Source organism: Macadamia integrifolia, chromosome 4, assembly GCF_013358625.1.
Source record: "Macadamia integrifolia cultivar HAES 741 chromosome 4, SCU_Mint_v3, whole genome shotgun sequence".
NCBI lineage: Eukaryota > Viridiplantae > Streptophyta > Magnoliopsida > Proteales > Proteaceae > Macadamia > Macadamia integrifolia.
Window position 1 is genome coordinate 35,304,724 of NC_056560.1, and position 13,807 is coordinate 35,318,530.

The 13,807-nt window shown below is 37.5% G+C and overlaps 1 protein-coding gene and 1 long non-coding RNA gene across 2 annotated transcripts; one reads left to right on the forward strand and one right to left on the reverse strand.

Moving 5' to 3' along the window:
* The first annotated feature begins 767 nt into the window (after positions 1–767).
* On the forward strand, positions 768–3,744 carry LOC122075929. Its single transcript, XR_006139385.1, has 3 exons — positions 768–1,151; positions 2,116–2,404; positions 3,188–3,744. It is a non-coding gene; the product is annotated as an uncharacterized LOC122075929 (long non-coding RNA).
* Positions 3,745–6,196: 2,452 nt separating this feature from the next.
* LOC122077131 (heterogeneous nuclear ribonucleoprotein 1-like) lies at positions 6,197–12,186 on the reverse strand. The gene is made up of 6 exons (XM_042642941.1): positions 11,928–12,186; positions 11,795–11,835; positions 11,295–11,458; positions 7,686–7,785; positions 7,403–7,572; positions 6,197–7,124 (listed from the first exon to the last, which is right to left on the reverse strand). Exons 1-6 carry the CDS (start codon positions 11,993–11,995, stop codon positions 6,609–6,611), a joined length of 1,059 nt encoding a protein of 352 aa, XP_042498875.1. The 5' UTR covers positions 11,996–12,186; the 3' UTR covers positions 6,197–6,608.
* Positions 12,187–13,807: the final 1,621 nt, after the last annotated feature.

The window sequence follows — 13,807 nt, forward strand, 5'->3', positions numbered from 1 at the left end:
GCCATGTTATTCTAATCATGTTTCACGTTGCCATGTGGCAAAATTATGCGGGCCATAGAAGAAAGCTTGCCCCAATCAATATACATTACTCATCCCATCCAATCTAACCAATTATTTTAAATCTTAAGCCCATATATACCCTCTCGGTTCCAAACCCCTAATCAAGCTAGTATCCTAAGACCTCGGCCGAATTGTCTAGCTGAATTAATCTGGCTCATCATATGGTCCAAATTGGAACCCATCAAACTTTTTGGGGGTTCTTTCTTGCCCATGATTAACCCAATCCGATAAGTAGGTTGGGTGCAATCTAACTGGAGCTTACCTATTTCCACTTCTAAGATCATGCAACCCATGACGTACTTTATATCATTCACTCAATCACCACAAGTAAAATCAAAAGACTGAATAATTATTCCACCAAACTTGATCGTCAAGTGATCGAAACAATCTCTTGACATTTTCAAGGTAAAGTGGCATAGTTCTCACTCCTGGACTTTACATATGTGGAAGCCTCGTGCATTGAATACACCATTTTTAAGATTTTCTAAACAAGTTCAAACCTGTTTGGTTGGAAATATTTTATTCTTTATTGTTAATTCATCTTTTGTCTTTATTTATTTTATTTTTAATAAGCCATTCAAGTTACACCCAAGTTGTACCATTACAAATTTGTTTTGTTAGATTCTTGTATGGGATAATTTTCTTGCTACTATACAGCTCAATTCTCGACCATATGACCCATCATTTATCAGACTTTTTCCCCGACATTTTTAAATCTTATGAACATTAATCATTGAATTGATATGCTATATCTATATCGTTCCATCCTATATACCTTCATCACACCATCAATGTTTCAATAGCATTTTTGAATTTGTGTTAAGATCAACCGGAAAAGGATTCATGCAATTATAACTCTCATATTTTACAAGCTCTTGGAGAGGGGGGGGGGGTTGCTCTTCTTTAATTAGTTCCTGGCAAGTTGGTAAGATATCATTGTGGTTTTGGTTCCCTATATTACTACTTACTAGTCTGTTAAGACAGTTGATAATTGAACATATTAACATTAGATCCCTTAGCTTGGTTGGGTCCTTTGCAAGCCCTCTGTGGATGGAGACTATGAACCTCATGCAAGACAAGGAATGTCTCAGGTTCGTAAATCCCTTAGCTTCTTCCCCTTCTTATCTATCTTCTTTATTCTGCCCCCTTTTCCCCCGCCCCACTTGCCTTTCAATCGTTTTGTTTAAGCTTATAGAGAAATAGACGGAGATGGATAGAAAAGAAGAGAAAGAACTGAGGCCTCTCTGTGATTGGAGACTCTGAACCTCATGAAAGGCGTGTTTCAGTTCGTCAATCTCTTTCGGCTTCTTCTCCTTTTTTCTCTCTCTTCTTTATTTTTCCCACTCTCGTAGCTTATAGAGGTGGTGGAGGGCAGGGCAAGAAGCAAGGGTTGGGGTTGTGGGTAGGGTGGAGGGTTGCGGAACAGAGGGCAGGGCTGGGCGGGGGTGGGGTTGCAGGGAAGAAAGGGGCGGGGACAGGGGAGAGAGGGCTTGTGGGGGGTGCAGAGCTGGGCGCGTGATTGCAGCAGCCAGCTATTGCGGAGGGAGGGGTTTGTAGAGGGGGTAGTGGTCGTAGAGGTAGTGGTGATGGATGGGAGCCCCGGTGGAGAGGGAGAAGAAGAAGAAGAAGATGGCAGGGGCTGCTATGGAGAGTAGTGGAGCAGGGAGCGATGGGTGTGGAGTGTGGACTAGAGTCCACGGGGCTGAGGATCAACGTATACTGCCGCAGAACAGCAGCAGGGGTGGGTGGGTGGGGAGGGTTTTCAGGACAGCAGAGGGTTGCAGGAGAGGATCCGGACTTTCCATTTTGGCCCCCTGTGTTCGGTAGAATAGGCTGAACCAAATTCTACTCAATTAAGACAATGGCTTCCCACTTCCCTCTTGTTTGCCTCTTCTGCTAGAGTGTTTTTTTTTTTTTCATTTTCAATTCTCAGAAGGTTTTGTAATGTATATTCTGATCGCCTCCTTTTTAGTTATTTGTGTGCGTGTGTGTGTGTGTGAGAGAGAGAGAGAGAGAAATGGTAAGTGATAACCTTCTTGGGCTTGGATCTTGCAGGGCTCTACTTGAGACGAAAGATAGGATCTTGCAGGGCTTTACATGAGACGGAAGATAGGGTAAAGGGTAAATTGACAAACTTCAATTCGTCATTGTAGTCCTTGGCTCATGATTTGCTTACTCTATTATCCCAACCTTATGCTTTCATTTGTTGGAAATGCCTTTCAAGCCAAGAGGTTTCCAATCTTCTCAAGCCGCATATTTGATGAATCTAGAAACCACTACAATGTCACACATGGATCTCGGCATTAGCTGCAAGTCTCTCCCATATCGCCCTTTTCAATGTAAGGTAAATATAATAGTTTCTTTGGGTTATTCACTTCTTCCATTGTGATTGTTATGTTGGGGCGGTAGCATTTTAGAAGATGAAGGGCATGTGGATGAGTTTATCATCATCCCTGGATTATTGTTTTAGAATTTAAGCTTGTGCTTTGCATAGAATTATAATTGCCTTGACAATTTAGTAGTTTGTATTTCCACACACAAATAGTTTCCTTTACCTATCAAATGTCAATTTTGATCTACATCTATGCATTCTGATTGGTTTAAACCTAACCAGTTGTCTAACAATTTTTTTAATCTCAGGTAAGAATGATACTGTTATTAACTTTGCAAACTAAATCTTTGACCCCAGCAACATGAGATTTGTATTTTAAATTTTGTGATTACTTGGCTGCCTGCTCAGAAATACTCTTGAGCTTCCTTTGTCATTATTTAATTTCAAATCCTTCATATGAATTCTCATGCTAGTTTTCTGATCAGCTGTAGGGAAGGTATAGCATTTCATCCAGTCCATTTGAGCAAATTGTGATGGTTATCATATTTGTAAAGTTCTATTTTTAGTTTTCTGGACTGTGACTGATGTTTATCATGCTAGTACAGAAAGCATTGGTAAATAGTAAATGGAATATTAATACTTTGTGAGAGAATTTGATGAATGTATCATCCAGCAATCCATTTTTCAAACTATCTAATAGAATGATAATTATAAGGAGGTGAAGATGACTCTTGGTTTGGTAGGGGACTTCAAATGGACACTAATATATATGATCTTGGCCATATCACTTCACAGATTAATCTGAAATGAAATACTCAAGCATACAAGGTAAGTCTAAAATGGCACTGAGATAGACTTTGCTGAAGCTATCATAGGGTTGTTGATCGAAAGTGAAACTCTTCCAGTTCAAGATCCGTGTGATGTTGTAGATTTGTGGTGGTATCTAGATTCATCAAATGTGTAGCTTGCAAAGATTGGAAACCTCTTGACTTGAAAGGCATTGGTCCAATACATGATTGGGACTGCAACATAAAGTGCAAGGTATGAACCCTCAAGTGAACAAATTACGGGGTAGACTGGAGTACCAGAAAGGATGACATGGTGATTGACTTGAGCTTACAACAAATGAAAGCATGAGGTTGGGATAATAGAGTAAGCAAAGCAGGAGCCGAGCACTATGATGAAGAATTGAAGCCTTGTCAATCTACCCTTTACCCTATTTTCTGTCTCATGTAGAGCCTTGCAAGATCCAATCCCAAGAAGCTTATGACTTATCTTTTAGTTGGGTTTTAATTTTGAACTCTGTAAATTTAATATGTATTACTTAAACATTTTATCCCTTCTTTCTTTGACCGAAATGTGTATTTACTTCTATAGTCAGTCATGATTCAAAGGCTAGGTAAGTAACTAAAAATAGTTCATCATCTAACTTGTCAATGTTTTGATGGAACACATGATTTCACAATACAAAAGACTGGAAGACCTAATAGACCCGAGTATGGGCGTGAGGGTGGGGGAAAAGGGGTTGGTGGATTTAAAATGTTCCTATTTGTGCGCAGTGTGTATACATTTAGGACAAGGCATTATTAGTAGTTAAAATCCCATCCATATTGGTAATATCACATTTTTTCTTGGGGGCATGAAAACATTGTAATCTTATGAATGTAAAATAATATTAATTAGAGTGCATCTTGTTGTAACCAAAAGGCTTGTTCAGGTACGTAAATCCCTTAGCTTCTTCCCCTTTGTATCTATCTTTTTTACATTGACCCCCTCAAAAAAAAAAATATTTTTAACTTTTACCTCTTCTTCGCCTCTGGTATTAAAAATCCTTAAATTACCCTTATGTACACAGGAGTCACTAGATCGATCCAAATAAATTTTCCACAACCAGAGAAACTACAAAATATGTTACCCGGCTGCAAACTCTTGCTCATATGATAAATATGAATATATATATATATAGAGAGAGAGAGAGACATACCATGGAACAAATATGATTTTCAATACTATTATTATTTAAAAAGATAATTATAAAGCCACAATGCACCTCCTCCACTTGTTATAGATAAGTAAAACTTAATAGCATGAACAAACTACCAAGCATTAAATATTGTGAAGGAGCTAGCTAACATTTGATTTATTCTTTCGAGACTTTATGGCTCCTTCAAGCGAGAGTTGACAACAATAGATGATGTCAGGACAACAAGACGGACTATGATATCGAGCTGCATCAAATCGAGCCCCCTCAGTGGAAATCACTATAACCAAAAAGAAGATCATGCAACTCGTGGCTATTTAAGCTACTTTGCTTTTGTTCTCTCTTCTTTTCAACTGAAAGCTTAAGTTAAACCAAATGATCTTAGGGTGCAGAATTTATAAAAGAAGAAGAAGAAGAAGAGAATAAATGGAATGTCTGTTTCCTTCTATTTCTTGTCACATAAGCTTAAATTAGGAATATTTTGCAACGTCCAAGAATTCAACGGCATAAACTATAATATCTTCTAGGAATCTTTATATTTAATTATATTTTTTTTATAAGTTTTTAGCAAGCAATGCCTCTTGATGTGAATGGTCTATGTCAAATCTACTTTTTACAACATTAATTGTCGTATATAAATATGTTTAAATGGTAATAATCTATAAAAATATTATTTTATTGATAGTTCCACTCCGAGCAACAAAATACAACATCTATACTGATGGAAATAATCATCGATGACTTCTTGTCAATACGTGGAGAGGGGAGAAGAAAAAACGACGTTGAAAGAAGGAAGGTCACCGGCGGAGGGAGGAGTTGCAGCGAGAGGTCACCGGCTCATGTTCAAATGGGAGTCGTATTAAAGTCACAAAAGATAAGAGTTGAGATATAACAAAATAAAAATAAAACTGTAATAATCGGTATCAACCTAATAGAAATAAAAAATTCAACAGACAAGACTTAATAAGGTTTAATCAACGGTTGATTTCAACCCAAGTACAGGGAACATTTAAATCTCCGACACACTGAAATTTTACCCTCGTTTTAAAGTAAAATACGAAAATGAGATTCAAATTTATGAAATTTTACATGGGAGAGATTTTCATATAAAATATCAATTCCATAAAAAAATTTACAACCAAACAAACAAGACAATGCCTAATTGTATCCCTTCTTCCTTAACTATATCCGGTTGATCTTTAACTTCTTGCTATATATTTTCTTCTAGTGAATAATTCTACTTTTTTATTAACAGAAATTATAAAATCTATTTATCTCACGGCTTAAGTTAGGGATTTTCTTATTAACACCCCTCACGATGTCAATAAGTTTGTCACCCTTTTTCTATGCCCATGCCATGGCACACGTTCATTAAACAATTGCACTGCGGCCTAACAAAATGCAAAGAGAGTAACCAACCCATTGACTGAAGAGAATGATTATCGCAACAATAGCGCCACAATTACAGCATAGGGAGTCATCAGGAAACGTCTCCCCTACACATTCTTATGCATAATCATCATTTTTACAGGTCTTCTTTTTCTAATCCAAGATGTCTGGACAAAGCACAAATGTATCCGCTCCATGTACAGCACAACAAGAGAAAGAAAACTTGCAAACAGATACAGGTGTCACTAATTGACAACATGACACAAGACACATTGCTTGTTACAACTCCAGAAGCACAATCAGGAATCGCACCCTTAAACATCATATCACAGGTAAAACTAACAAGTCACAAAGCCAGAGATTAGAGCTTAATATACACTAACAAAGTCAAGTACCTGTTCAACCAGAAATACGTCTAGAAACTAAATGGAAACTTAACCAAATAATCTTTTAGCAGCTAACTATTTCATAAGGAAGAGAAGTCTATCTTAAGATCAAACTATAATTTAAATGCAACAAACTCTATAAAAATGCTTAAATCTACAACAAACTAAATTCAATACCAATCTAATGTCTTCTACCGATCCGACACAAAACACTAAATGGATCATCTAAAGTTTATGTAGGACATACAGATAACCAAGAAACAAAACACAAAACTAGCAACAATCTCCTTGATCTTCTAGATGAACACCCTCTGGTAGGAAAGCAAACATACTTCTAGCACTTCTAGCACCTGCAAGCCAGTATCTATCCTGCCACAAGATGTAATACACGAAAAACTAGAGGCCACCATGTGGTACTGCTAGAAGGAAGCTTAAGCAACTGCAACTCCATGCATCTTTTCTACCTCGCATAAGGATGGTACCTACTACTGCCACTATAACCTGCTCTACTTCCATATAATCCACTTGACCCACCATAACTGGCACCAGGGCCAGAATCATAACCACCACCATAGCCCGAACCGCCGTAGCCTCCATAACCTTCGCCTCCTCGTCCATAACCACCTAAGCCACTTCCACCATAACCCCCTCCAAATCCCCCACCATATGATCCAAAGCGACTAGAATAACCAAGGGAGGACTCTCCCCTGTACCCACCTAGGCCACTGCTGCCAAAACTCCCATAACCACCACCAAATTCTCCGCCTCCACCAGCATACCCCCCATAACCACCAAGTCTACCACCAAGACCTCCAGGCGTCCTATAGGAAGCAGCACCAAAACCACCACCAAAACCACTATATGTGTCACCAAATCCACTGAGAGGATCACCAAAAGAATGACCCCTAGAATCGCTACCAAATGCAGGAGGTGGTGGGTTTGAGGGTTTCTTTGGTTCAGCCTTCTTGATCTCCACCTACAACAAAGCAAGCAAGTCAACCTATGTTCTGCAAACTTAGAATTATGTTGACAACCTTGGCCTTAGAAACTCTACATAATCTGTACTGATATCGGCCTAAAGAATTACCAAAAAAAGAAAAATGATCCCAACAACAGTAAGAAATACAAACTTAAAAAAAAGTCATCATTCATTATGTATAACATTGAAAATCTTAGTGTATATAATCTGTGACATGGAACAAACCCACATCCATCTACATGTTTTCTGGGGAACCACCATTCCACTGAACTCACCTGGGTACCCTCCATATCAATCATATTACCCTTCGCTAGCATATCATCTACAACTTGTTCAGCGTCAAAGATTATAAATCCAAATCCTCGAGAACGGTTAGTTGCATGATCACGTACAATCTGGTGGTCCACTACCTTCCCATACTTGGAAAAGAAATTTTTGAATTCATCTGTTCAGGAGAAAGTGCAAGAATTGCAGCGTCAATTACTACAGATGATATATACTACTGAAAAAAAGAAAAAAAAAATATATATATATATATATAAGCTTTGGACAACTTACCTTCAGTGACAGTTGTAGGCACCCCACCAACAAATATCTTCTTTGTTTTAAAATCCTTTGACTGCAAGGAACCCTTCGGAATGGTTCTTTTGATTTCCACCTGTCAGCTCCAAAATGATTTCAAAAATAAAAATTTTGAAGCATTTCTAGGATAGGGTAAAAGCATCTCGCATAAATATATTATCAGCAGTCCCAGGTTGACAATGAAAACCATAAGATATTGATTTGGTACCAGATGTCAACGGCAAAGGAGCCATATTGAACATTGTGATCAATAGTTATCACAATCAAAATGGAAAATATCTTAGGAAAATCTCAACTTTGTAACACTGCTCTGACAAAGTAAAGGGCACGTTGATTTGAAATAGAAAACCAACCTGATGATGTAGATCCAACTTTGAGCAATGGAACTAGTTTAATTGAACAGTATTTATAGTTTGTCTTTCTGACAGTTTTCTAAAACCCAAACAGTGTCACACAAGTGCTTGTGAAATTACAAAATTTTATGGTTAAAATGTCATCAGTAATAGAAGGATATGTAAATCAGTGAAGGAAAGTTAAACGAATTAGTCAACCAGATATACAACCACTGGGATTTTCTCCATCTAATTAAAACTTCGTAAGATTTCAAGGCACCAAAGGAGACAACAACCTAGATAGGAGACATACAATCATGTGGCATTGAATAGAGATGCTTTTACTTTGCTGTTATTGGTTTTTATTTGTACGAGTAGTTTTATTCTACTACCACTGATGCAGATAAGTCACTTAATGGGCTTATTAGCCACTTGATGGGCTTATTAGCCTTGGGTTGAATTATGTATGTGTTGGACCTTTGATCCCATGGGTTTTCTTTGTAATAAGCCACTTTAATGAGCCTAAAATATGGGTAGCAAGTAGGAAAACAGGATCTACTTCATTAGTTTAGTTAGAGTCATGTTTTGAGTCTATTGCCTTTGTTATTGCACTTATTAGCCAGTTTAGGTTAGTTAGTTACCTACTCCATGTTGGAGTTATAGTCCTAGTCCTATTATGAGTCCAAGTCTTGCTACAAGTGTCTAGTCCTATTTGGAAACTAGCTCCTAGTTATGATAGAATTGCTATTCTGCCATCTTTAAATAGATGAGCATATGTACTCATAATTACAAATTTAAAGAATGATGAATTGAGTGAATGATTCTTCTCCTCCCCCTTTATGCGATTTCTCTCCCTCCCTAGGTAAATCTATGCTATATCTCTGCTCCCACAAAATCCTTTTCATTCTCTCTCCTAGGTCTAAAATCAAGAAAGCGAATAACTCTCAAACCAACAGTCAGAAACTCTTCATATTTGGGGGTTTTTGTATCCTCCATGGGCCCTACAATTGACCAAATTTACAACTCAATTGGAGCCCTACAGACCTGGCCACACCTCTCTCTCTCTCTCTCTCTCTCTCTCTCTCTCTCTCTCTCTCTCTCTCTCGCTCTATAAGAGGTCTTTCTCTCTCCTACCGGGTTGGGTTTTGGGCTAGTTTTGCTCCGATATTGGTATTGTATCCTTAGGGGTTTATCTGAGGGTCTTATTTCTTTGCTTCCTGGTCCTATTTGTCTTGTTTGGGATTATAAACTGTGGGGGTCAGTTTCTTGTACTCTGCTCCTACATTAAACACTATCATGTTTTAATGTCAAGTCTCTATTCACCTGCTTTTATCTGTTGATTTGAGCATGTGCACTATATCTTTTAATACCATATTAAAATCTTCTAAATCATGTTTCATTTATTATCTGGTATTGTGATATGCATCTGAGGAGTAATATGGGCATGTTTTGGCATTAAAAAAAAAAATCTCTAGAGTGCTAAACTTTAAATGTCACAACGCAAGCAATTATGGACTGGCCTATGAAGTTACTGGATGATGCCTAGGAGCACCTTGTTAGGCAACCAGATGATCTGTAGCATATACAGGCCTAACTGTTCCAATTAAATTGGGACTCATAGTAGAAAGAACTCTTAGAGAACCATAAACATGTTTCTGGGAATCCATGGATAAAATAAATTTCTATTTGTTAAGTTGGAGTACATAGTGGACTGACAAGTTGATGCAGATAACTCACATGAATGTGCTTATTTTATTAGAAATAACCCTTGGGTTGGGTTATGTATGTGTTGGGCATTTGATCCCATGTGTTTTCATTGTAATGTCCCACATTAATGGGCCTAAAACATGGGTAGAAGGTAAGCATACGGGATTTGCCTCATTAGGTTAGCTAGTCTTTTAATTTAGTTGTATTTTAAGTTCAGTTAGCTTGGAACACCTGAGAACAGTTAATTTATTCCTGTTATTCTGATTTTATAGTTTCATACCTGAGAAGGGCCTAAATAACCATAAGTGTGCTCTGTTTTTAGAGCTATTTGCTGTTAGATTTTATTACTCACCTGAGACTGATGTCCATCGGATCAAGGGGTTCTTTTGGGGGCATTCAAGATCTACATAAGAGAGACCTTTGACCAGATTTTGATCAGATCAGATCTTCTGATTTTCTGTATCAATTTTCTCTTGATTCTGTCTGTTTTCTGAACCAGACCTGAGATTTCCTTAACTTAAATAAAAAATATTAGATTTTATCCAGATTTGGGGTTTGAATTAGCCAGCCAAGAGTAAGTTTCTCATGTTTCCTCAATTTTTGTATCAAATTGGACTATTCTTGATTACTCTTAATCTGACCTTTAGATATGCTGTATTCTGAGGATCATTTATCCTAATTGTTTGCAAGTGATTGCTATAGTTTAACTTCATCTGAGAAGGTTGACATTGTTAAATTTTCTATTTTGGCTGACTTGGGATCCTGTATGAGGTGTTCAGCCTGAACCTAAGGTTCGTCCTACCTTCCCTCAGAGGTCTTCTCTCTCTTCGCCAATTACTAACCTTGATCACAAACAAAAATCATTCAAATGGCCAGACTACCAAACCTGCGACCTGCCATCCGTTGATAATAAATAATAATAATTATAAAATCTAGGAGAGACCAATCACAATCCAACTAGCCACCATCTAACCCTCCAATCGACGAAACAAACGTCCACTCTTCAAAAAACACATTATGCCCAAACCTTCTACTTCTTTCCTAAGAAGGGAATGCCAAATAGCTTTTTCAGTAACACAACTGCAAAAAAAACTCGCAATTACCCATATGACAAGCCAGGCTGCCTAACAAACCCAGCCCTCCAATCCATAGTTAAAAAATTCAATCCTCCATGACTTCAAATCTACTTAATACAAAAAAAGTCCCGTATAAAAACAAAATCATTTGTCCATTCAAACTTATCAAAGAACAAGAACATTTCTCCAAATGTTGATTTTTTATGAATTGGTGCATCTTGAAGTTTATTTTTCATGACTTAATGTGGCTTAAAGTTGATTTTTTATGATATCAGGTATATGTAGCATACTAAATAATGTTTTCTACGAGGAAATAAAAAATAATACTTTGGCCCCTTGGTTGCTCGGGCAATGCCTAGCAAGCGCTTGTCACCTAAGCGCGCCTAGACACCCCTCCGCCACCTTGGATCGCCTTGACAACTATAATGGGAAGCCCCTCAACACAAAGGGGGGGGGGGGGGAGTGCTTACTTGTTTTCCGTTGATGGTATGGATTTCTTCAATAACCTTGTCAACGACGGATGGATCAGCATAGGTTATGAAACCGAAGCCTCTTGGTTGCCCCGTATATCGATCCTTCATTATAACCGAATCGGTTATCTCCCCATATTTTCCAAAATACTTGGTAAACGTCGCTGAAGAAAAATATCATGAACAAAATACCTCCGTTAGAAGAAACAAAACAAAGCCATAAAACTGTCAATCAAAACACTACATCGCCAGCTATCTTCATTAGGTTAGAAATAATGCAGAAAACAATCCTACCACATAAATAGAAATAAAACCAAAACCCTAATCCAGTTTCACCAAAATGGCGAGAATCCCATACCCATCAAATGTAGAAAGACATAATCATCCATCACATCTGAAAGGTACTTGTTTCCAATCAACCAAAATTGTACATATACCGGAGATAATGATGGTAAGTACTAAAATACAAAAGGAACAACGAAAAAATGGAAAAAACATACCTAGGCTTGTATCTTTAGCTAGCCCCCCGATAAAAATCTTTCTGCAGTAAGCAGAGGAAGGAAAACCAGAATGAGTGAAGCTCCGAAAAGAAATAATAAACAACAAACCAGAGATCTAAAGTAGAAAACAAACCCAGGACTCGCTCCCTCTCCTGTGTTCGGGTTATCGGAAGAAGAATCACCCTTCGGTTTCGATCCCATGACTTCTTACTTCACCTGATCTCCGAGAAATCAAACCAGAGATCCGAAGAAGACAACAAGTGAAGAGATTGTAGGTTAAATTACTATAAACGATATAGCGTTAGGGTTTTGGTCTTCGCTACCAGCCGGCTATATGAGGAAAAGGCTACCAGAGAACTAGAAATTGTTTCCCAGAGAAGTAAAATTAGGGTTAACGAAATTTATAGACGTGACGATAAAAGCGGTCACGTGCAACTCTTCCCAGCGTTAAAAATCTTACAAAATGGAGATAATTTCTCATCGCGTGTATAGGATCCCACCGCCATTTTAGGGTGGGGGTGGGGTCCACTAAGAATCGGACTGGACAGTTGAACCGAACCGGTCTATAAATCGAACTCAACCTAAACCATATTAAATCCTACAAATTACGTGTCTTTCTTGAGGTGTGTGAAATTAATTAGGGAAAATCCCAAACTTGATTTTTGGTATTTTTGTTAACTGAAACTTTTGGTGGGTAGTTTTGTAAATCCAAACCTAATTTTGGATATTTTTGTTGACCAAAACTTTTTGTGGGTAGTTTTGTAAAGGGAAACCCAAAAGTGAGTAAACATGTAATTTTCCCAATTAACTACTACGAGTTTTTAATTGAGTTGTGTGAAAAGAGTTGAAATGTAGCAAATTTGATGTTGTGTGACTGTATCTTCAAGAGGTCGCAACTTCTCTCCCAACTTCATTTGTTTCAACATGTTATTCTACTTAAAACGAATTTGAAAGGAATTGCCAAGATTATATATATAAGCCTAATGATACCAAATAGGAACTGAATAAAACCAAAATAAATTTGGATTGAGATTATGAAAATTATTCGATTTCTCTTTGTACGGTCTGTGGTTATGAAAATTATTTAGTTTCTATTTGTACATTATATAGTACATCTTCTCTTTGTACATTATAGTCTAAATGGTTTGAGGTTCCATCCAACCACCCAAAATAATTGATGAAAGGATTCCATATTCACTATTGGTACTATTGGTGAAAGAAAAATGTCTATAATTGATTTTGGGTTGAGGCTCGGGAATCAATTGTCCAAATTATATACCCATTAATGATGAGTCCAATTTTCCAATGTGCAATTGAGCACTACCAAAAGAGGTTTGAATGAAGCCATGCTTGTTTTGTAGGGACCAGTGGGATACGAATGAATATTGAAGGACTTTTGTCAAACTTTAAGGAAGTTTATAAATTCAAATTGTTTTGTATGAATGGAGTGATGTTTAGGGCTTTATAAAAATGACCTCATCAATTTTGGTATGACTTTTTCAAGTAAAGATGAAGGAAATTACCAACGGTCATATTAACTGTCGTGAAGTGTTAGAAAGAAGTACCCGAAATATGAATTACAATACTTATATTGTTGAGATGTATTCCATGGTTGAAGTAGATGAATTGCTGAAGAATACCCACACTGATTGTTGAAGCAAGTGAACCAAATTGGTTGAGTCGTATCTTAGCAGACACTCTCCTTAAAGTCTGAAACGCCCCTTACAGAATTACAATTGTGGATACTTGTGTTCCTCCTCTAGGATTAAAAAACACACACACACACTAATCGCAATTTGACTGTACACTGACTTTGATCCTTTAGGAGAGTCAGGCTAGGCTCACCATGCACGGTTTTAAACATATGGCTTTATATAATTGGTAAAGCAAGAGAGAGAAATCAAATAGAGTAGTAAGGCAGCACATTGCAGAGATTTTTTTTTTCTCAAAAACACGAGAGAGAGAGAGAGAGAGAGAGAGAGAGAGAGAGAGAGAGTTGCAAAAAACGTTGTT

Coding starts and splice junctions, on each gene's coding strand:
- LOC122077131 (XM_042642941.1), bottom strand. CDS start 11,995: ATGGGATCGAAACCGAAGGGTGATTCTTCTTCCGATAACCCGAACACA. Junction 11,836..11,927: donor GGAGAGGGAGCGAGTCCTGG/GTTTGTTTTCTA, acceptor TGCTTACTGCAG/AAAGATTTTTATCGGGGGGC. Junction 11,459..11,794: donor AGCTAAAGATACAAGCCTAG/GTATGTTTTTTC, acceptor ATTTTTCTTCAG/CGACGTTTACCAAGTATTTT.